The sequence below is a fragment of the Varanus komodoensis genome, unplaced genomic scaffold (genome assembly GCF_004798865.1).
Source record: "Varanus komodoensis strain SLA01 unplaced genomic scaffold, ASM479886v1 scaffold1, whole genome shotgun sequence".
Taxonomy (NCBI): Eukaryota; Metazoa; Chordata; class Lepidosauria; order Squamata; family Varanidae; genus Varanus; species Varanus komodoensis.
In genome coordinates, this window is record NW_025335268.1 from 119,111,648 (window position 1) to 119,135,787 (window position 24,140).

General features: G+C 38.8%; 1 protein-coding gene across 10 annotated transcripts in view; it reads right to left on the minus strand.

The window, feature by feature from the left end:
- The window catches only part of ST3GAL3 (ST3 beta-galactoside alpha-2,3-sialyltransferase 3), a 237,435-nt gene that overhangs the window by 121,581 nt on the left and 91,714 nt on the right, over nucleotides 1-24,140 (minus strand). For 9 of the 10 annotated variants that reach the window (XM_044442715.1, XM_044442726.1, XM_044442694.1 and 6 more), the window contains one exon: nucleotides 19,567-19,659. In XM_044442715.1, the coding sequence (XP_044298650.1) occupies nucleotides 19,567-19,659 (93 nt within the window). Of the gene's footprint in view, nucleotides 1-19,566; nucleotides 19,660-24,140 lie in introns of those variants that run through there. The other variant, XM_044442759.1, reaches the window with a different exon arrangement.

Genomic DNA, 24,140 nt, shown 5'->3' on the forward strand with positions numbered 1-24,140 from the left:
TAATGAAAGCTTTCCAAAATGTCCTATTCATGACAGCCCTACTCAGCTCTTGAAGGATATGAAATACAGTTTGTAAATACAAGATGTTTGGCTCGCTGATACTATAAATGTGGTGATGTCTAGCGAACAGGACTGACAAAAAGTTCAAATCATTACATATAAGCATGCAATTTCAATGTAACCAGGCTGACAAACCTGGGAATTTTCAAGCCATGAGATAGTTGTAGAAATTGCTTTGGAAACTAACAATACAATATGACAAATACTAAGATGTCTTTCAGGATATGTCAGACCCTGTAAACAAAAAGATCATGGGCTGCTGACCGCCATCCTACTTAGCACTCCAGAGACTGTCAATGAGGCAATACCCAGTTACCACTTGTACAAAAAGAGCAGGAAGCTCCTGAGTGTGCACACAACCTTGCAATTCACTTACACTTAAGCAGGTGTTCATATGCAACTGAGTCCCCTTTGTGGGTGAGACCCTAAATTTCTTTTCCTCTCTTATCATTCCATAAACTATGAACTCATGCATATTTGACAGTATTGTACAACTGATACTATGCCTACATTGCCATTATGTAGGTATAGTATCAGTATGGTTCTACTCAACATTACTATTAGAGATCACTCCAAAATCTCTAGACATAGCAACTGTATCTTAGCACAGAACTTTACTGTGCAACATTCATTTTTAATTTAGAATGAAACATGAAAGGGAAGTTCTTTTCAAGTGGAACTCAAGCATATTCAGAGGACACAGCATTGACCTTTAAAAAGATCACTGGGTTTTCCTCTTTCATTCTTTTTCAGCACACACATTGAATGCTGTGTTCCTTCAGAAAAAGATAATACTCTTGGCACATTGAGATGGCAACCAAGATAGGACACTGAACTACGACCCAAGCATAACAGTTTCAGTGCTCCACAAATATTTTTAGTTCTGAAGGAGTTTTAGCTTGAAGGAGTTTTACTTATAGCTCAGAGCAGTCTATAATGCAATCATAAAATATTCACATGGGAGATCCAGAAGTAAAGCCTCTTTCTCTTCCCAATGGTGATTTTTACATAAGAAAGACAGAGAGGAAAGACAGGTTCTTTAAGTAACTGAATAGGAAATAAAATGAAAAGAAAATGGCATCAAGTAATTCCAAAGTGCTATTCAATACCAAAATGGCAAAATTCTCTTCCAAAAACTTCTGTTATCCTCCCCAGTAATAGCCAATGACAGCTTTCACATGATAGTCTTCAGCATACTGAAGAACACTGCTGGGCCTAAAACAGGGTCTTACGCCTCTAGAAGTGCCAGTTGTGTGAACTGGTGCCTTCACATGGGTATTATTTTCAGAATGGTGCTAGCTCCATAAAGTGCCACCACATCATACTGTTCTGTTTTGTTTCCTTGGCTACAGCTGAGCTCTAGGAGATCCAGAAAAGCCAGAGGTAGATTAATAAGACTAGTTATCTTTACTGGACCAAAATACCCCAAACTTAGTACACTTCCCCCAACCCCATTTTGTGGTTCTAGCTTTCAGCCAAGCTCTTCTGGAATTCTGAGAGACCAAGATGAGCCTGGGACGGTGTTCTTGGGAAGGAATTTGGGAATTCAACTTCTGCCTTTATGCCCGGGAAGAGATAGGTCCCAGAGTACTATTGTGGAAGTCTTTCTTTTGTCCAGTTGGCTGAATGCTATATCTCCTGCTAACCTCTAATTATTTCCTTTTGAGAGACATTTTGGCTTACTTGCCCAGATTAACTAGCTTTTTACTAGTTATAGATTCTCCACCCAGCATTTAGAAATTTACATAGTTAAAAAGAACTATTTTTTATGAAATTTCTCCATCCATTATGATACAGGTGATTTCTGTTTTACTTATGCATTTTTCACTTTGCATTCTGTATTGCATCTGCTATGCCTTCTTTTCAATATTTAGCCCTTTCTAATGATTGTTTGTTAATTCTGGCATGCTTTTTTTAAAATTAAAAATCAATTTATTTTCTTCTTGAGGCTTATATGGGCTACAAAATGTGCAAATAAGAAAGAATTTTCCACCATAGAGGAACACATGTGAAATACATTAAGTCTGAATATACAATGCATGAGTACTTTGCATTCCAGTGTAATATTCTTCACATGTATTTCTCCATGAATGAATTTTTTTTATCAGAATCAGTCCTAAAATACCTGCCCCATTTTAAGACTATGCCAAAATATCCCCTGTAAAGCCAATCTGACCAATCACTCTCTTCCTTACTGAACTTTTAAAAACTTTGCAAGATAGTTCATAATGCATGTTAGTTTTCTTTGCCAAGTACTTGCTATTTATTGCCCGTTTGATTGCACTATGCAGACTTAGTGAAGCCAAAGACTATTTCTGGAATTTCCAAGGTACATTCCAGTATTAAGTTGGAAATGACATTGAACTTTGATCATTATCAAGCACAATACTGTATAATAATAATAATAATAATAATAATAATAATAATAATGTGTATGTGTGCAGAGAGGAGATCTCAATGAAAACTTGTAGATTCTACTACATTATGAAGTCACAAAAATAGGCAGGACAGGGGCAGAATTGATGCAAAACATCTGAACACACAAAAAACACAAAGAAGGAAGACAACCTGTATACAGAATGCTAGGCAACTCTCCAATATTCAGATAAAGATGCTATGTCCCTCTTCTTTCTAATACAGTATTTTAAAGTGACCCTACTATAAAGCAGGGATTCCAATTCTTTTTGGACTGGTCAGCACATTTCGGGACTTGAGAAACTGCTGAGGGCACCACCACAAAAAGTTTAATCAGTGCATTGCTAGTTTGGCATCTCTTATGCATCTGTAGATTTTAGGTTGTGTCTTATTCAGCAAAAAGTTTGCTTTTTGTCTACTAGATACCACAATTTCTTTTTAATAAGGGATTATCTCATTGCTAATTGCTAGCAGTTCAATACATTTAATGTTGCTTTTAAACATACCTTTGGGCAATGTCTAGTAGTTGTTTCTTCTGGTGAGAAGCTAATACACAGATAAATTCTCTTCTGGAACAGTTTTTAACACTTACTGATGTACGGTCTTTTCAAAATTATTTATGTACACCATGGAAATTAATAAATGGTGAGCAGAAATGGATTATCTGCAACATTTGGATATCGAAAAGACTAGTACTACAACACAGGAAGAATAAACATTAATCTCCTATAATGCCATGAACTGAGAACCTTACAGTGGTTACAATATTTGAACAGATCTAATACCATCTTCAAATAGATACTTACTTGGATATTTTATCCACTTTTCTTGATATCTATATACACTTGCTAGAAAGGTGCATGTATACTATACAAATTTATTTATATATGTTCAAAATAGATTTTGCTTTTATCCTCCAGGCAATTTGGTGCCCTCCAGATGGATTACAACTCCCATCATATCTAATTATTGGACATGCTGACTGGACTAATGGGAATTACAGTCCAAAACATTAGGGGGGTAGGCTCCAATCTTGGAAAGGCTGCTATAAGCAAGGCAATTTAAGGTTGCTTGATATTAGTGATGTAATTGATTTAAGCATATGACTTAATTATTAATTCATTTTAGGTAGCGGATAAAATACACAAGAAGCTAAAGAAAGCCTTTTCCCAACCTAGCATTCTTCATTCTGGCTGCAGGATACTGAGAGTTATAGTCCAACACATCTGAAGGTTTCCAAGTTGTAAAAGATGAGCGAAATGGACTGTCTAAAGATTAACAGTATAAAATAAAGCTCTGAATTTATACTGATGTCCATAAATGTTTCAATGTAACTCTTTAAGATTTGAAAATAATTCACATGGCAATATACATCACAAAGCAACAAAATGAATTAAAACATCAGAAATGAATCTTCAAAGTAACTGGCTCTATCATTTTACAGCCAATTCAAGAATGTTGCTAGTAAAATTTCCGAGGTAGGAGCGGGGGTGATGGCAGTGTGTGGGGAGAGGGAGAGGGAGAGGGAGAGAGATTCTGCTACTCAACCACCTTCTGGAACTTTTTGAATTACTTGCATCTATTTTAGCTGCTGGTACTCTCTAAACTTTTCTGAACCCGAGGTGACCTTTTTACAAAAATAAGCTGAAAAAACTGCCAGCACATACAAACATATCCTAAAACATGCTGTTGGGAACAAACAGTCCTTGGAAGAGGGTAAACAGTCTCTATAATAAACCAAGAGCAATTAATTTTGCTGGGAAAACCTAACTAATTCAATTCAGTAGGACAAGGGGGTGAACAAGACAAGGAATTACTTTGCTTCATAATGCCACTGGTTTAACACTAGCTTAATGTCTTATTTGGAAATGAAACATATTCCTGAATTAAGACTATGGTTATATTTTGCTGATCTTTTCTATATTAATACAGTACATACACAAATAATGTTGCTGGGTGTAATACAACTATAGTTTTAGACTTCAATATTTATTTATACATTTATTTATCAATTTCTATTCCACCTTTTTTCTTATACATAACTCATAGTGGCTTACATAATTCTCCTCCTCCTGCTTTCAAATCCTACCCCAACAGTAACCCTGTAGGTAGGCTTGGTCTGAGAGTCTGTGACTGACCCAGTCACCCAGCTGGCTCCCTGACTGCGTGGGGGACTAGAACCACTCTTAGTCCCACTCTCTTAACCACTATATCACACTGGCTCCTAGTGCATACTAGATTCATGCATTCACAACTGTTAAGAAGGCCAAAATCTATCCCCTCATACCAATATATTACTAAGGAATTAAGGAGACAGATGCAAATTGAAAGCTCAATAGAATGAATGACAGTCACATTACTGATCCACTCCAGCATAGGCTGAATCTTCTGCTCATATAAACAAAGTTTTCTTTTCCATATGTAAGAACATCCAGCACCATTACTGGATTTATACAAACTGTTAATTATTATAAGTTGCAATATGCAGTACTATTCATAGCTACAGCTTCCTTGTGGGGCAAAAACTGAGAGCCAGTGCAGCATGGTGGTTACGAGTCCTGGACTGGGACTTGGGAGATCTGGGTTCTAGGCCCCACTCAGCCATGGAGCTCACTGGAAGACTTTGACACAGACTCTCAAGCCCAACCTCATAGGGTTCTTGTTGTGAAGATAATATTGACAGAAGGAGAAGAATTACATAAGCCACCTTGACTCCTTTGTGGAAAAAAGTCAAGATATAAACATAATAAATAAATAGATGCAGAGACAGCAAGAGTCTGAACATATGGAAGGAAAATGGGAATGTTTTTCTAAATAGAGGCTTCCTAAAGGGAAGGAAAATCTATACATAAAGCTTCAGTTCCTTTTCCCTTACTCCAATATCTGCAAACTGCTCAGAAGTTATAGGCAACTTGCCTGACAGTTAGAACATGCTAGGGAGCCCTTGAATTCATCAGACATTTATTAAAACAAAACAAACAACTGAGTGCAGCATTTTACTGCTGCTGCCTTAAGAGTGTGGCACATAAATCAAGAAAAAATCTGCCAGCACATGATCTGAAGAGGTGCCACTATACTAGGTCAATTTAAGGAGCCAAGAAAGTCAGCTTTAAGAATCTATCCACCCTTTGAATGAAAAACAAAGGATATCCCTTCACAGTACTTAAACAGGAGCTACATGGGGTGCTGGTAGGGAAAACTACACTATTTCAAGTGAAAACAGTTGCAACAGTTTTCAGTATGCTATTCCAGATATTTATTGCAAGTGACCCTCAACTACCAATGCAATCCAAAAGGCAGATTTCACTTTTCCCCAATAAAGGTTATGTAAGACATAAAGATCGCTGTCCAGAGTACTTTATCTGCAGTGAAAGGACCAATCCAAGCAGATTTTGTGTGGCATGCATTAGGACAAACCACAAAGCAGATGTGTAAAGAAAACAACTCTGAAATATTGCATGGACCTACACACAGATTAGCTCGTTACCACTTCTTCTGTAAAGGATCTGCAATGTGTTTGTAGTATGTGAAGCACTCTCTTCCCAAACACAAGGCCTCCTTCATGATTTCATAGTCATTTAATTAAAACAAATAAATCCAACACTTTTAAGCTGGCTGCATTTCTGTTGAAAGGCCAGGCATCAAGTTTCAACTGCATCAAGCAGAGGTTCTCAGGAGTGGTGCCCCTAATGATTTGGGATAAGAATCAAAGCTAGGCACATGAAGTAATTTCCACTGGAATGCTACAACAATCAGACCAGCCAGAACTTCTCCAAGTTTCCCTCTGTTAAATTATTTCACAGTTAGGAAATACAGAGCAACAGAACTCAACAAACAAGGAAGTCTGCTGCTTTAACAAGAAAACCACCTTGCTTCCAATTTCTTTTACTCATATATGAGTCTTTTCTATGCTCTTTATATTCTGTTGCTGAAAACTAAATAGTAGAAGAAATAAACAAAGCAAACGTCAAAAGAAAAGGTTGTGTCCCCTTGAAAACTCATTCCACAAATAGAGCTATTTTGATAGGGATATATTTCTTGCCAATACATATAAGAACCATGCCTCTTATGAAATTATTCTGTTATTATTACAGGCTAGTGTCAGTAATTGTGATGAAGCTAAAATTTTTGTCAGGAATTTATACAGTAAACTTAAGGTTGCAAGCTGAATTTGAAGGGAACTACAATACAATAATGTTGTCTTTGCTAAAATATTCACCAGTCAGCTCTGCATTACAAAGCCACTCTTACACTCATTAGTGCCTTATATATTCACTGGATACAAGAACAGAAGGCAATCAGGCCAAAGTCCAGTTCGTCCAGCATTTTAAATTGCAAAGTGCTTAGATGTCTACGAGATGCTCAGAATCATGGCACGATGAAGATGGCCACATAACAATGTTTGTCCCTGCATGTGGTAACCAGAGGCACACTACCACAGAACATGGAGGTTCTGTGGAATTAACATGGTTTACAGCCAACAGTCCTACCTTTTATGGGTTCATCTCATATTTTCCCATAGCCATCTAAACTATTAATTAGCACTACATCTTATGTCAGGAGTCCCTCACCTTTTGGGGTCAGTGAGGATGCTGAATAAATGTAACAGGCACCTCACAAAAGGAATGCCATGGAGCTTGCCCATTCAGAACCACAATGCACTCATTTTCCAGACTACAAATTGGTAGGGCTGAAAGAAAAAAAATCCCCAAGAACTTAAGTGTAAGGCAGGGGTGGGGGTCTGATCTTTGAAACACAATGTGTTAAATCCAAATAAAGTTGACACTTTAAGACAACACTTTTGCTTCACAGCATGCCAGTCTCTCAATTAAAACACTGACATGATTTTAAAAAAAACTTAGCAAAATAAAAATTAGGGAGGCACTAAGGGTGTTTGCCAGGCACCAAGAGGGGTGGCTGTAGGCACAATGGTGTTCATGGCCACAATGATCAAGACCCCAAATGTATGAGTACATATGCATGAGCTCCGTGCAAACACATGCAAACTATTCCAATTTGGAAGAGGATGGCCAATGGTACTGCTCACTTCAGTCCACCTCCCTCAGTCCAAGAGTAGAGATTTCAAAAACAGGAGAACACCCTGAAAAACTAGGAAGTACCCTGTTTCCTAACTTCTAGCTGAGCAGCGTGGAGGAAACTTCCCCAGCTGGCTTTACAAGCAAGTTTCCAGAGAGCAAGTGATGACAGCAAACAAACAGGGAGAACAGAAGTTTGGCAGAGGAGTGCAGCTGGGAAAGTCCTAAACCTTTTTTTCCTTACCTTAGACTTACATGCTAGTAGGAATCTTTTGCTAACCTACATCAAGGACAGGACAAAGGGCCGGTCATTGCAATAAAATGAGTTAAGGCAGACACAAAAAGCAGTGGAGATTATGGATGAAAAAGACTCTCCAGCGATGGTGACATGTAAGGTCTGCAGAATGTTTGCTTTCCTGCCTGAGATCAACATGACCTACACATGTAACAAGTGCAAGCTGGCTGTCTTGTTCAAAGAAAAAGCGAGGGTCCTGGAGCAATAAGCATCCATCCTCAAGGGAGGAAGAGAAGACAAAATTCTTAGACAGAGTGGTTGGTCTCTTGCACACTGCAGATTATTCAGGGGGAGTTGCTGGAGCATTCTCAGGAGAAGAGGAGGGGCTGGGGGGGCAAAGCCGTGGAAGCTCCTTCAGCCATGCCTAGCAAAGTTTCTCAGCCTTTTTTGGAAAGGGAAGAAGCTTTTTCAAGAGAGGAGAAGGAACCAATGTGATGCCCAGCCCTTGACCCAGTGGGGAGGTGTCCCGAGAAACCAGCTGCTCAATTGGAAGGGCTTTGTATTTCACACCATCTTGCCCTCAAGTAGAGAGAGAACCTGAGGGTACAGCCAAAAGTGTTGCTGAAAGGGAAGGATCATAGAAAAGTTTGCAGTTCAGATTCAACTCTTTACATGAGCAGAGACTTCTCTTTCCAGGTTTTGTAGAATGCTATTTAGAGCTCAAATTGTTGTTTTATCTGTGGAGTGTCATTGAAAGAGCTGCATTTCAAAGGGCTGAGTTTTTGGAAGCAGAATGAAGAAAGGAAGGGACCAGCTCATGACAGGTAGAACTATGGCAGCAAAGTGTCATAGAGCAAGATAAGCAACAGCAAAATGAGGGAGGAGATACCTGAGGCAAAAGAAAAGGAAGTAGAGGAAATTCCCTGGGAAGCAGTGACAGGAGAAGAATTAAAAGATACACTCTGCACCAGGAGAAGTGGCAGAACTATGGATCTGCTTTGGTATTTGAGGATGAGACAAATAACTTCCTCCTATAGAAAAGCCATTCCCTTGAAACAGTGGGGATGAAAGAGACACCAAAAAACTTGTCACAAAGGTACTGTTGTCATAAGGCACTCCCTTTCACTTAAGGCTATGAGACCTAATGACCATATCTTCTTTTTTACCCTGCATGCTTTCCAAATGCATGTATGCCAGGTTGTGCAAAATAATACCTCAGCATAATTCAGTTTTAGCACACTGCTAGGAGATGTTTCATGTGGTACTAACTTTTTTCAGTAATCACAAACACAAGCCTCTAGACTCTTTGCTATCCCCAGCAATTTTGGGCAATCTATTCGCACTATCTGTAAAAGTGTTTCCTATAGTATGACAAGAAATGAAAATATTTTCCCTCTGGAGATTTCATTTACCTAATGTTCTTCCACATACTGGAAAGCTTTCATTACTTAAAACTCCATTTTTGCATAAACAAGTACTCTCCATCACAGGATAAACTTTAGTATTATATACAGCAGACAGCTGGATTTCATAAACTGATCATAATTGGCCCAGATATAAAATGGTTAGAAACATTAAGTTTCAGATAATCTAATGCAGCCTTTCTGAGGTGTGTTGGGTTACAAATCCCATCATCCACTGAACATGTTGGCTAGGAATGGTGGGAGCTATAGTCCAACACATATAGAAGGCAGAAAGTTATACTAATGTATGAAATGAATATGCAACATTAAACACTCAAACACTGCCTTCTCCTGTATATACCTGCCCTTTTTAGGTACTACTGATAGGTACTACTTCTGAAGGTCTCTGCTTTTAGAAATAAGATAGAAAGTGTAACAAGCAATTTTTTGACTCTACATGTAATCACTGTGGCGAGGATTGCATTTGCCCAGCACTGGAAGAGTGAAGAGCCACCTACCGATGACCTGATTCTAAAAAAGATCTTGGCCTGTGCAGAAATGGACAGACTGACTTTGTCATTGAAGGATAAAAAAGATACAGACTTCTATCATACTTGGGACTTTTTTATTATTGGCTAGAGAAACGGGGCTTTGCATAGATTTAAATATGTTTATAATTTAACATAAAAAGAAAAAATGTGGGGGGCTGACCCAGTAGGTCCAATGTTTCCGATGACTGGTGTTGTTTTTAGGGGTTTTTTTTGGTGTGTTAGGTTTATTTAGAATTAAACTTATTAAAAAAAAAGAAATTAGATAGAAAGTGTCAGGAGAAAGTCTTTTCTGCAGTGCTTCCCTAGCTGTCCTTTCCATAGGTACATGCTAGATGTCTACCTTGTTGAGCTCAAGGTGTCATGCTAAAACAATTTTATTCCTCTAGGCCTCTAGTGTGCCATGTGTTGAATTTACTGGTAGTGCTGTTTTATTGACAGATTTTAGAATATGAAATGTTCATGCTCATATATTTATATTAATTGTGTAAATAAAAGTCTCAAAACAACCACAATGTGAGCTTTACACTCAGAAGGGAGAAAATATTTAAAAAAAATACAGTCTTAAATATCTGTAATGGAAAGCTATCTTGTACATGCTGCTTTAAGATTCAGGAAAATTCCATAAACCTAAAAGTCATGGGCTTGAGCCCACTTCATCAGACAGAACAAAACAGTAGTTAAATTTCCAACTGTATGCAGAGCAATATGTGGAGAGCTCTTCTTTGTATAATACTAGACACCTTTTTCCTCCATTTCAAATATAATTGACCTGTAGAACTGTTAAAATAAGCTATGACTCTAAGATCTCACCTTAGCCCACAGAGCAGATCTGAACATTTACCCTATATCCACCCCTCACACATATACACAGTCCCTCCTTTTTTGGAACCAATGCAGAAACACAGAATCATGACAAATGAGCATAGCCATCTTATGTGTTTAGGTATTTCCCCCTTTAGGCAAAAGTCCAAGCTCCAGAAATAAACAGGATGATTCCCCTTGCAGCAAATTTTCTGCTACTTTTATCAGCTCTGCTGATCCTGCCCTGTCTCCAGTTATTCCACTACTTGCCTATTCTTTGCATGTTATACGATGGCTGATGTAAACTGCAGAGGTATGACCACACTTCATGTGATTATAAACTTGGCCTGGGAATTTGAATAAAACTTGTTGTAAGACAGAAGCTGTGAAGCAGGAATCCTCATCTCAAATCAAATTTCATCTGAGCCATAAATTCACTGAGCCTTTTAGCAGGAGAACTAATTCCAACCTCAGCACCCTATCTGTAATATGTGGATAAAAATTATGTCTGTGATAAGACATATGTGTTACTGGGTGTCTCTTTAGAACTTTTCTTCCATATCATGATTTAATATTAATATATACAGGTACCCTAATATGATATATAATTTTTAAAACCTACACTAATTATCTGGTCAGCAAAATGTGAAGACACTTTATCTGATCTTGCCCAAATCCCAGAGAAGTTGGGATGCTCTGAATCATAGGTTAGCCCATGGTATAAGCATTTTGTTGACAGTGAAGGCAAGAAGAGTATTGTTGAGCTGCACATTTATTTACTTTTTTCTGTATTCCCACAAAAGCCATAACTCTTTGACTTCATTGTATTTTATTTTAGGGAGCAATTGGTGGCATGCTGAATTGTGCAAATAGAGATCACTCCAAAAAAAAAAAAAAAAGGAAAAAATAATCAGAACATTGTCTGAAGGACATTCTGGCTTTTTGGTTGGAACATTTCAATCATATTAACTTCAATCATGCTTTTGAGTCTTTGGTTTTCATAGGAGCTTTAGCTTTTTTCAGAGAAAAATAAAACCCAGCAAAGTCTGTGGACCTTATTTTACTTTATTTACAACATCTAAATATTTATAAAATTTATCAAATTGAATATATGCATCCTAAGGGAAAGGTGCTGCAGGCCCCCCCCCCCATCATACACCACTAGCTGGGTTATTTTGTGGAACACCTTGGTGTCTCTCACAGATTCTGTAAGCTGAGAACCATGGGTAGGTGAGATAAAATACTTAAAAGCAATTCACAGAAGCTTAGTACAGTAGCATGGAGTCTTGGGGAGCTCTAAACTTCCACATTCCATGGCAAACCAGGACAGTTTTGAATGTGCCCAATCATAATTCTATCTTTCACCTAAGGATTTCACTTGATTGCAATTCGACAGTATACAGAAATTAACGAAGGAAGCCACTAGCACTAAGAACACAAAGGGGGGAAATGTGCCTATTTTAAACTTCATTCTATGAGGACAATCACCTAGGAGCTAGAAAAATTCCATTCCAACTTATGACTTAAGCTCAAGGTAGTCATCAGCCTTCCATCACTGTTATTTGTACATTTTTTCATTATTATCACAATAGCCATTGGAAAACACAGTAAAACTGCATCCTTCTTTAATAATTTTTACTTTAGTGTATCCTCTCCAGACTAAACGAAATCTATGGCAGTCACTTCAGAGAATATCCACACATGAATATTATAAGATTCGTACAGGAGAAGCATAGCATTTGGCATATGAAAACTCCAAATTGCAAGTGACAAGTCATTCCCCCTCACCCCCAAATTAGATCTCTTGCATCTATTCATAGAACATGGTTGTATTTTTATATATCAAAATATTTGCATTCCGATCTTGAACAAACAAATAAATCTCATTAATTTGCATAGCATGAATTTTCCAGGATGCCTGTTCAGAATCATAGCTTTACGATCCCTTAGATAGCAGAATGCAGAATTATGTAGTAAGATTGTAAAATGCAGAGTATAGAATTAATGTCTAGGCACATGGACATGTACAAGCTCTAACCTGAAGCTTAATCCCAACTCTAAAATGCAGATACAGTCCTTATGCATTCAGACACCATGCAGAACAGCAGTACTCAGGATGTTCTTGTGGACTCTTTCTGCCCAAGCATGCAATTTCCAGGCCCTGGGCTTGAATAAGAACCCAGGTTCTTCCAATCCTAACCTTAATATGAGGTTTACCCCCACCCAACAGTTGTGCTGGCACTGTTTTACTGTGATGTAAGTTCAGCCAGCTCATAGACTTTGGTCTGTCGGACTGACTGCAGTTTGTACATTTGTAACCTCTAAAGAAATCTGCACAAATTAGAACCAAAAATTAATGCAGCTCTAGTGTGATTGATGCAGAATTACAATGCTTTGCCAACTGGCTGATTCTGCACAAATCTCAGTAGGCATATATTTGCAAAAATGTCATTAGTGGTATTATAAAAAATCTGTGGAAATTGCAGTCTGTTTCAGAGAGAGAGACGTCTGCAAAAGCCAGATGAAAACTGCATGATTCTATCTATGTCTGATTTTCAGAAGCAGGCATGAAACCCATTGAGCTCAAGAGCGACAGATTTCTTTATTTTGGTACATTCCTAGTCATGACTGGGCACCATATTGCACCATATCCCATGGGCGTTTATGGCAGATATTTTCCTGACCTGGGGAAACCATTTTTTTAAAATACCCAACTGAGTAGGTGGGAAATTTCTTACACTACTGTTGGGGCTGCTAGAAAGGTGTAGATTTGCTTAGGACATGGCTGTGATTTGAAAAGCGTATAGGGCAGCATGTATATGTTCTCCTCTCCTATACCACTCACATCCTGTTCATGATTTGCTTAACGTATGTACAGTGGTACCTCGGCTCATGAACTCCTCAGTTCACAACCAAATTGTGTCACGAACCAAAATTTCATAAAATATTTGACTCGGGTCCCAAACTCTGAATTGGGTGACGGCCGTCTCCCCAGCCCCTCGAGTGGGGAGATGGCCACAATCATGCTGGGGCGGGGGGGGGGGGGAGAGATGTCCGAGATCTTGCCCGTCTTTCCTGCAGGAGTGCGCCCATGATTGTGCCAGCCTTTCCTGCATGAGTGCAACCGTGATCTCAGCTCATCCCCCCCAGCATAATCACGCCCATCCCTCCCCCGCCAGCACACCCACTTTCACACCCATCTCCCCCCCCACCCAGCACACCGGGATGACGGGCGGGGGCAGGGAGATGGCTGCGATCTTTGTTGTTCTTTGTCACTTTGCTTCACATTTTTCTCATTTAAAAAATAGTTACAGAAAAGATTAACCTTATTTACATTGAACCTTATGGGGAAATTTACTTGGCTCATGACCAATTTGGGTCACGACCACAGTCCTGGAACGGATTAAGTTCATGAGCCAAGGTACCACTGTATTCCAAAGTATCTTCACCAGCAGAACAGCTCTGCTAAAGATATATTCCGCCTGCATATCTGACATGTTCTACTGCCACATCTATCATAATAGTGATGTATCATGCATTCTGCTGAGCTACAGCAAAGTATTGCCTGAATTCTACAGCACTGCTGTTAATTCAATCCTCTCCAGCCAAATTCAATCTTATACATAGCTTACAGTATAAGATTACACCCTCAGCCATGACATGATTTTCAGAATCTATAAGGAAATTGCTTGTCATGAATTATTTAAAAATGAATTATGGAGTAATAAGATACATATTTCATTGATGCCCCAAACACACATGATAAAAAAGTGGAATAATAAAAAATAGTGCTCTAACTTCTTAATTATTGCATCAGGCAATGTAAGTAAACAGTAGAGCAGCAAAAACTGAGCATGAACAAAAATCATTACATTGAAACACATACAAGGCTGCTCTTAAGATTGCATTTAATCTACAATTTACACCAGATCTTTCTATATATAATCACAAAATAGTAACATTGAACAAAATACAAACACAATGCTGGCAATTTAACCTGTCACAAATGAGGGGCTTTAAGGAGAGTATTTTCCTAATATAAAAGTTAAATGTGCTACGGAAGATTAACAATGTCAGCAAAATAATTAAACACAGTCATTCTGAAAGGTATCTACAGAAGCAACAACCAGAACAATTATGAGATACGAAAGCTGGCCCTAATCTGATTCCCTGCACACCCCTTTAAAAATCTCTCAAGAATGGTCAGAGCAGGGAGGTGGTAATATTCTTTAAGGAGAAAGGTACATTACATCACAGAAATCAACTCTAGAAGGGGATGGAAAGAAAGAAGAGAATATGCATGAAACAGCTTGCCATCTTTAAAAAAACAAAATAAAAAAAAAGTGTGCACATCAAAACTTCCACAACCATGACAAATGGACCACATCCAATCTGTCAATTGTCAATCCAATCTGGGTAGTATTACCATATTAAACTTCAAAAAGCCCACTTATTTAGTGCCCTTTCAAAATTAGTATCAAGTGAACATTAATGTGACAGCTTCTAAGTTTTGCTTTTTCCAGTCTTCTTTCTAAGGGTTTCATACAGTCTGAATGGTGCTACAGATAGAGGCATGCCTTAAAAGCATAAGAGGAACCATGCTGGATCAAACCAAAGGTGTTTCTATTTCAGAAATCCATTCCTGTGATAGCCAAGCAGATGCCTATGAGATGCTCACAGATCAGAGGTTTATTTTATTTATTTATTATTTATTTATCGATTTATATCCTGCCTTTTTCCTACAAAGGGCTCAAGGCAGCTTACATCATTCTCCTCCTCCATCTTATCCCCACGGCAACAACCCTGTGAGGTAGGTTGGGCTGAGAGTCTTGACTGGTCCAAAGTCACCCAGTTGGTTCCATGGCTGAGCGGAGACTAGAACCCAGATCGTCTGAGTCCCAGTCCCATGCTCTTCACCACGACACCACACTGGCTCTCCATGTTCATGCGCTTCTGCCACAGGTATTCAGAAGTACATTTCTATATTTTCAAAGGGAATTCATCCTGCCACCCATTCACTGCCTTCTATGTGAACAACACTTGGGCAACATGTTATCTTAACAATACTGATTATTTATATTCTTGTGATCATCCCAAGGAAGTACTTAACAAAAGTCAAAGGTTTATTTTCCAATATTCTAAAAATTAGTTAAGTCATAGAAAGTTGCTGCCTCTTCTGTAAACGAATAGAATTAGTAAAACTATAACTCTCCAGTAATGTATCAAGCAGGGGAAGATGCTTCACATTCCCCAGCTGTCCTCCTAGCAGCAGTCATCAAATAAGAACACAATGCACTGATGACTAGGTACAGCATCATTCAATCCTCCCCAGCCACACTACCTTGAAGATGCCAAAAAGGCACAGGACACCAATCCTAGAGTTGCAAAACCAGAAGAGATGGGGCAAGGGACATACAAAGAAGATGAATATGCAACATAGCCACTAGAAACTGGGATGGCTCATGAATTGGCGTGCCCTCCCTTCCTTTTAAGATTGCTAAGGCTTTGCAAGGAAGGTAAAAGTATTAAGCTGATTATTTCACTTTAAGCAAAAGAATTAACAGCTATAAGATACAGCTGGCTCAGTGGAGAGGCGTTGAGCTAATCTGCAAGGACAACTGGAGCCTTTGAACTTAATAGAGGCTTTACAGCAACAGCCCTGGCATCTCATGCTTTAAAAAGGATACTTGCTAAAGCTGAACTGGGAGGCAGGGAGAAAGAGAATGTTTTGTGAAGCTGTCAAAAGCACATGATAGAGAACCCAAGTATAAAGAAAGAAATGCAGATAATTTCAAACTTTAACTCTCCAGTGATTTATCAAGTGGGGGAAATTTGCAATAGTTTAAGTTATCATACATGGCTTATGCCAAGGGTGGACAGAAAGTTGATCTCCAGACATTTAAGATTTCAATTCCCATAATTCCTCCTCACTGGCCATGCTAGCAGGGGCTTCTAAGATCTAAAGTCCATCACGTCTGGACATCTACCTTTTGCTCACCCCTGGCCTATGCCATCTAACACACAACAGGTTTCAAAATGTAGTATCACACCTTATTCAAGCCCCACAAAAACTTAGGCTCTACCATGACAGATTTTATGTATTATTATCTAATCTACCACATAGCATGCATCACCAGGAAGTAATGTCAGCACCAGATAGATTTCTGGGCATGAGATTTCCTACCCCTGATCTAATCTTGCATCTAATCTAATCTTAACTAAGTAAATATGTTAATTGAGCATGAAATTAAGAACACAGGGGAAAGAATGAGAAGGCAAATAAAAAGGAAGGTCGCCTGGTGTCTCTTTTCTACTAATCCCTTGCTAAGAGCAGAGAGTGATTTTTCTGAAGGGTAAGTCAGGCACCTAGGAAATGTACAGATAAGGCAGATTTTCAATTTCTCTTGATTCACCAGACTTCCATAGTAATTATGCCACTCCTCACATTAATAAATCAGAGCTGGGACCATAATCAAACTGGAATAGTCAAGATGAGTAATATACCAGTTCTTCTTTACTGCTGCATTCCACACACATTATTTCCTGACCAAGAGTAGTCCATTCTGCATTCCATATCATATTTATTGCAATCTTATCCTAAGCTTACCAAAGAAGAAAAATGCATTCTTTCCTAGGCCCCCTTCAGGCTTTTCATCACTTTCCTCAGCTTATGAACATCTCATAAGAGGCTTTGAACTTGTTACAGAGAACACAGACTATAAAGTGTTGATGGACTCATGCTCTCATTTCTGTTCCATGACAGAAGGAATGGGTATATAGTTGTCGTCATTCCACATAAGATTTGTCAGAGCTAGGACTTCCAAACAAGCCATCTCACTTATTTTATGACTCAGGATTATTGGAACTAATAACCTTCCTGGGAGAAAGAGAAATGTTATGTCATACTTCTCACTTTGCTGAACTATAGCGAAGCTGGAGAAGGACATAAAAACCAGTTTCTACTTCTGCACATCTATTGATCATTCATTGCTGATATATATTTGACTAGAACTTTTTACATGGTATAGGCCTGAAGTTGCATTATAAAATCCAATTGTATCCAACTATTTTGCATTGAATGGAAATCCATCTCCCAACAAACGCACATATGCACTGAGAAACATTGCTGGAATAATTCAAGTTTAGAAACAAGAGAAAAGATGGATAGCTTCATCTCATAAACCCCAATTTAAAAACTAACTGGTTGCCATGTGCAGCACACCTGCCTGTGCCTTTACTACATAACCCACAATTGGCTCTTTTGGGGATTGTGAAATGTGAACTCCAAGCACAGCCTGCTGGGTTATTTAGGGACTAACCAGTCCAGCAGTTAACCCAACAACAACAATGGGTTAACAACAGGTTTGTTTAGTCCCTAAAACAATCCACAGGTCTGGGTTCAGATGTCATGTTGCCCAATCTATAAAGAAGCTAATTCTGGGCTGTGTGTCCGCTCATGCACAATAACTTATGAGTTTTTAAACAAATGGGTTTCATTATGGGCAGATTAAGTCATTGTGTCATTTACACCACAGACTAATATCACAGGACTAGAGGCCAATGTCTTAAACATAGGAAGCCTTCTTTCCAGAGAAAGGTCAAAAGCTATTCAGTAATGGAACTCTTAGTTAACCAAAGGCCTCCAGTTAAGAAGGATCATTTCAATGAACAAGGACATAACAAGGCCATTAAGTATCTTACTCATTTCAAACACAACCCATTCAAAGTTAAAGACCGAATATCCGCTTCCGCCTTTCAGCTTCTGAATCCTCACATATGCTGTTAGATAGATGCATATATTTGATAAAACCCTTCAGCATAATCATACTGCAACACTGGTTTTATTTTAATTGAAGACCTAAATTATTTTATAAGCAGTTGAAGTCTGATTCTCTGTCTCTTCCTCCACTCATACACACAGCGTGGTGAACAATTAAGTTTGGATCAGACACTTTCCCAATGGCAACTTGTAATCTGAAACTAGAAACACTAGAAAAGGAAACTGGAAAAAAGAAGAAACAATGCACAAATACTAAGGCACAGTTACATTTACTAAAGATTGTAAAAGACGCAAATCAGAAGGTGAAATCAAGGAATGGACATGCATGTACAAACTAGCGACTTTTACATATAGAGAGGAAAAAAACAGTAGGGAGGGGAAGAGTGAAAGTCCACTGAGATACAATGCATGCTGGCGGCACATCAACCTGCCCTTCTTGCAAATAGACACAAGATTTAAGGTAGCTGAAGAGTTTTGCCTGCATGTTTCTTCTGCCCTCAACAGGATGCCCATAATTCTCTGAGTTCAGAGGGTAATGGGCAGCTATATTGGGTGGTGCTACCTGAGGACAATTTTATGGCCCCTTGGTGGGCACACCACAGACCAAAGTACAGTGCACACTGCCTGTCTCTTCATAGATATGCCCTGGGGGAATCCAAGTGAGGATTTTCTCATTCCTCTCCACTGTGGAAAGCTTCAGGAGAAGTAAGAAAAAAAGGGTCAGGGAGGAAGAAAAGGCTCAGAGGCCTGCCTAGTTAAATAGATTAAGAAGCAGGAACAGGACCTCCCACCTCCAAATGCCTCCACTGTTCCTTACATCCTGCCTACCAGGGCTTAGGATAGATGCAGGACTCCAACTACAGAGCAGCACCCCATAGGACTGCTCTTATAGCACTTTCTCTCTATAATGTCATAACAAGTGAGAAGATAATGCTACATATATCATTCATTTCTCATTTTAAACTTTAGAACCTAAAGTAATAGAAAACTATTTCATTTAGCTGAGTTCCCCCCATCTCTCTCTCTCTCTCTCTCTCTCTCTCTCCACACACACACACACACACACACTGCATGGTGGACGTGCACATGCGTACACACACACACACACCCAGTATCCCCTATTCAGTTTTGCACCACTAAACGCAGTGTTGCATAACCACAGAATCCATTTAAATTAAGATAAATCCTCAGTCACGATCACAGTAATATCTAGTACAATTAGAGGAAAAAATGTGATGGAAGAGCAGAAATACAAAGTACAAGCATGAGGGAACAAGTCACTTACTTTGGGAATATGGAAGTCATGAGTGCAGATGCATACCCAGGCTTGCAAACTCCCTCTGAGATGTTAGCATACTTTGATGCTAGTTCTGGAGGCCTGTGAAGAAAGAATAAGCATAAAGTTGTTTCTAAGTAAGAAGTGTTAATCATGCCAGCTTGATCCTTTTGCCAGCATTTTTTCTCAAGTGGTTAAAAGCAGCAATAGGAACAAATGCCTTCCCAGATCAAAATGGAACATCCAAATGTTTCAAGGGATGTCTGGCATCTAATATACTCCCTTGCCATTGTAGGACTTTTAGATACCAAGAAAGGAGTAAATGAAGGAATCTCAGGAGCTATTTTAGACTTTAATTTTCCAGTAAGAGTGGAGGTAAGAGCTACAAAGACCCCTGTGTTAGGCTGTTCTTCTGTGGCACGAAAGATCTACATGTCTTGTGAAGTTACTATTTTCAGAGCAAGACTAACCAAATTATCACAAATTTGTACCAGCCAGTGTGGGAATGGACATTTATACCACAGGCCCAACACTGTTTCCTTCATTCATTTTCTAATAGCCCAGCCTCTCACCCAATCAACTGGCATGTGAAAAGATGAATATACAAGGCTTTACATTCTTAGGAAAGGCATTGCAGTTGAGCAGTTAATGTTTCTGTTAGACTAGAAGAAAATTAAATACTTGAACAAAGCCATATGCCCCATGATTCAAGTAAACTGCTTAGGTTTTTTCTACCCTATCTCACCATCAAGCACTTCAACTTACCATACTTAACAATTGTCTTAAGAGACTAGGCTTCATAAACTTTCTGGGTAGATGTTATTAAAATGTTAACTCTGTACAGAATAATTGCAGTTGTAGGGGCAAAGGTACTTTTTAAACTGTGCCTTTTCATTTTACCGACAAATAGAAAAAGAGAAATGGCAACAGATGATTTATAATTTGCTGTGTATTTACTATTTGTATATTTTGCTTTGGTGAGTGAATGGCAACTGTTGCTACCTCAATGGCTGCAATCCTCTACCTGCTTATCTGGGAGTAAGCCCCAGTGAGACTTACATTGTACAGGATTGCAATCCAGTCAATGAATAATCCTCTGTAATTGACATCTGCCACAAACAAAAACCTATGAAAAAGCATTCCATGAAGCTTAAAGGAATTAAGGTAGCAGACTAATCTCTCGAGAATCCAGTAGAGCAACTGTCCATCTGTTTCGGTCCATTTTCACCTATATAAATGTTTGAATCACCATCTTTGATACAGCTGAAGGCTACGTAACTGAACAATCATGGCATAACTTCTCCCACAATACTTGCAGGTTCAGGAACCAGGCCACTTGCTGAGATGGCTCAGCTCAATACATAAATGACAGAGTTTCCAGTCTGGTAGAGAATATCAGTTTTCATAACCAAGTAATGAAAAGGACATAACTTTAAAAATTCAAATTTCTTTAAAGCAAAATGTTTGAAAATTTGAACCTGGACCTTATACAGATATTTTGGTGGAGATTCACAGACACTGGCAAAATCGGCAACCTTGTTTTCTGTTAGTGCAAAGCCTTTACTGAATATAATCTACTGCATCGTGTGTGTTCAGATATAAGAATATCCTTGCATTTGAGAAATTAAAACCCAAAATGAATAAAAGCATTCTGCTGTCCATCCATTCTACATTGTCATAGAATGTGTGAGGTTGCTGCAAAGGACAGCATATAAATGTTTTAATTAAATTAAATTAAAATTAAATAGAATCATAGAATGGTTGAGTAGGAAGGGGCCGAGAAAACCATTGGATCCAACCCACTGCTAGTGCAGGATATTAAGCTACACCATGCCACACAGATGACTGTCCAGTCACTTCTTGAATACCTCAAGTATGGGAGAATCCACAGCCTCCTTAGGTAATAGGTTCCATTGTCATACTGCTCTGACAATGAGGAAATTTTTCCTGGTATCTAGCTGGAATCTTGAAACTCAACGTTAAGAAAACTAAGATCATGGCATCCGGTCCTCTCACTTCCTGGCAAATAGATGGGGAAGAAATGGAGGTAGTGACAGATTTTATTTTCCTGGGCTCCAAGATCACCACAGACAGGGACTGCAGCCAAAAAATTAAAAGACGCTTGCTCCTGGGGAGGAAAGCTATGGCAAATCTAGACAGCATACTAAAAAGCAGAGACATCACCCTGCTGACAAAAGTGCATATAGTCAAGGCTATGGTTTCCCAGTTGCAATGTATGGCTGTGAAAGCTGGACCATAAGGAAGGCTGAGCGCCGAAGAATTGAGGTCTTTGAATTGTGGTGCTGGAGAAGACTTCTGCGAGTCCCTTGCACTGCAAGGCGATCAAACCAGTCAGTCCTAGAGGAGATCAACCCTGACTGCTCTTTAGAAGGCCAGATCCTGAAGATGAAACTCAAATACTTTGGCCACCTAATGAGAAGGAAGGACTCACTGGAGACACAACTTCACGACTAACAACAACAACAAAGCTGGAATCTGGTTCACTCATAATTTCCACAATCCATAAAGAACTATTTCCCCAGCTTGCTTTTAGCAAGGCTCTAAAACTTCAAAATCTGAATGTCAAAATGACTTCTTGAGCTACTAGTTCATTTGACTAGTGCCAAATGAGAAATGTATGTCCATTATAGAAGTCACAAGTGTATCCAGTCATTTGTTAATTTGTTAAACTTTTTCTAATGTGATACAAGCTCATATTCCAAACCCAGGCAAAACTTGACTCCAAGGCAGGTTAAACTAGGCTTGCAACCCAAAAACAGCTAGGAACACCAACTGGTCAGCATTACCTCATTGCCCATACTGACCACATACTTTGTCATTCTTTTCTGTCATTTCTGAAACCATTTTGCCCTTTAGTGATCTGGGGATGTTTATTTGTCTGGACATATTAACCACAACAGATCTCTGTCTTTATTAATCTATCACAAAGACATTCACAGTCAGCTTGAATACTAATGTAGAGCTAATAACCTGGACCACATCAAAGATGACACCAAAGAGGAAGAAAGGATTGCTGTCCATGACACAGTCAAGGCAAGTCATAGCCTGAGGTGCCAAATAGTATATAAAGCATGCTGTATTTCTGACAGATCCTCTCAGATAAAATCCCAGCCCATATACCACAGTAGTGCTTCTAAGATCAACATCTATTAAGACATTTAGAGCAGCAGAATACAGTCCTTCAACAATTTTCCTCAACTCTTGCATTATAGTCAGTGCATTTACTGTGCTCCATAAATTTGATATATATCTTTATGGTTCATGCCCATCACTTTAAATCAACATTTCTGCACTCCAATTTATTGTTGTCAATCTATCACCTCACTCTATCAATATCAGCACTAATATTTTAAGTTGTCAGCACTAACTCCCCCATCCGCATGCTCATTAAATCCGCTGCTGATTCAACCCACTTCAAAGTCCTATTAGACAACATTAGTATTTTACATAAGGGACAGGGAGGCAGATGAGTGTCACTGGCAGAAATTTAAACACAGTAATATTGTTCTGCAGCTTTCTGAGTAAGTAAAGTATAATTGGCACTATATTAAAAGTGCTTCTATTTGTAATAAAAAGGGTTGTGTAGTTTTCCCTACCGGACAGGCTGAGTCATTGCTGATGAAAAGAAATATAGTAAATGCATTTTTTAAATGCTGGAAAACTAATTAAATACCTATGGCTCCCACCTGTATTTTACATTTCCATTAAAAACAGAAAATAAAAGCTTCGCTTCTTACAACACTAAATTTTAACACAGTATTTACCACTGACTACTATGAATGGCACTATGACAGGAGTATCTACAATAATAAATAAATACTTTTTCATCTCTAATAGCCAACACTCCAATTTTTCTGCACTTTATCAGTACATATACAACTTAAACTTTACCAGGTATTTGCTCCCCTTGTGTTACACCTTCTATCTCTATAAAGCAATAGGAAGAAACTAGAAATATCATAAAACTATGCTGACTACTTCTGAAGTTTCATCAGTAGGTTACGTGCTCTTAGAACTGAAAACTGGCTATTCAGTTTGAATAGGATGATATTAGCTTTATGTAGCATGGAACATTCCAGACAGACTCTTCCTGCAGTCATGGCAGCAAAGGGTCCCCAGCTACTCCAGATTTTTCAAAACTCGCTTTCAAGGTATAGTAATAACATGTATCATGCATGATCAGACCTGAAGCCAATCTAGTTCAGCATGTTGCTCATATAATGGACAACTAGATGCCTCTGGAAAGCCCAGAAGCTCTGAATGCAATAGCACAGTCCTGCCCATGTACCTCAGCAACTGGAATTCTGAGCCATATTGCTAGTAGCCACTGAAAGCCTTAGCTCTGCAAATTTGGTTTTTAAAGTTAATGGCCATCACTACATCTTGTGGAAGCAAATTCTATAACTACGAACTGTGTGACTTCTTTTTATCTGTCCTGAATGTCCTCCACTCAGCTTTAGTGGATGATCCCAGTTTATAGCATTACAGGAGATTACTCACTTTTTCTATACCATGCATAGTTTTGCACTCCTCTGTCTTGTTTCTTCCTCCTTACTAGTTTT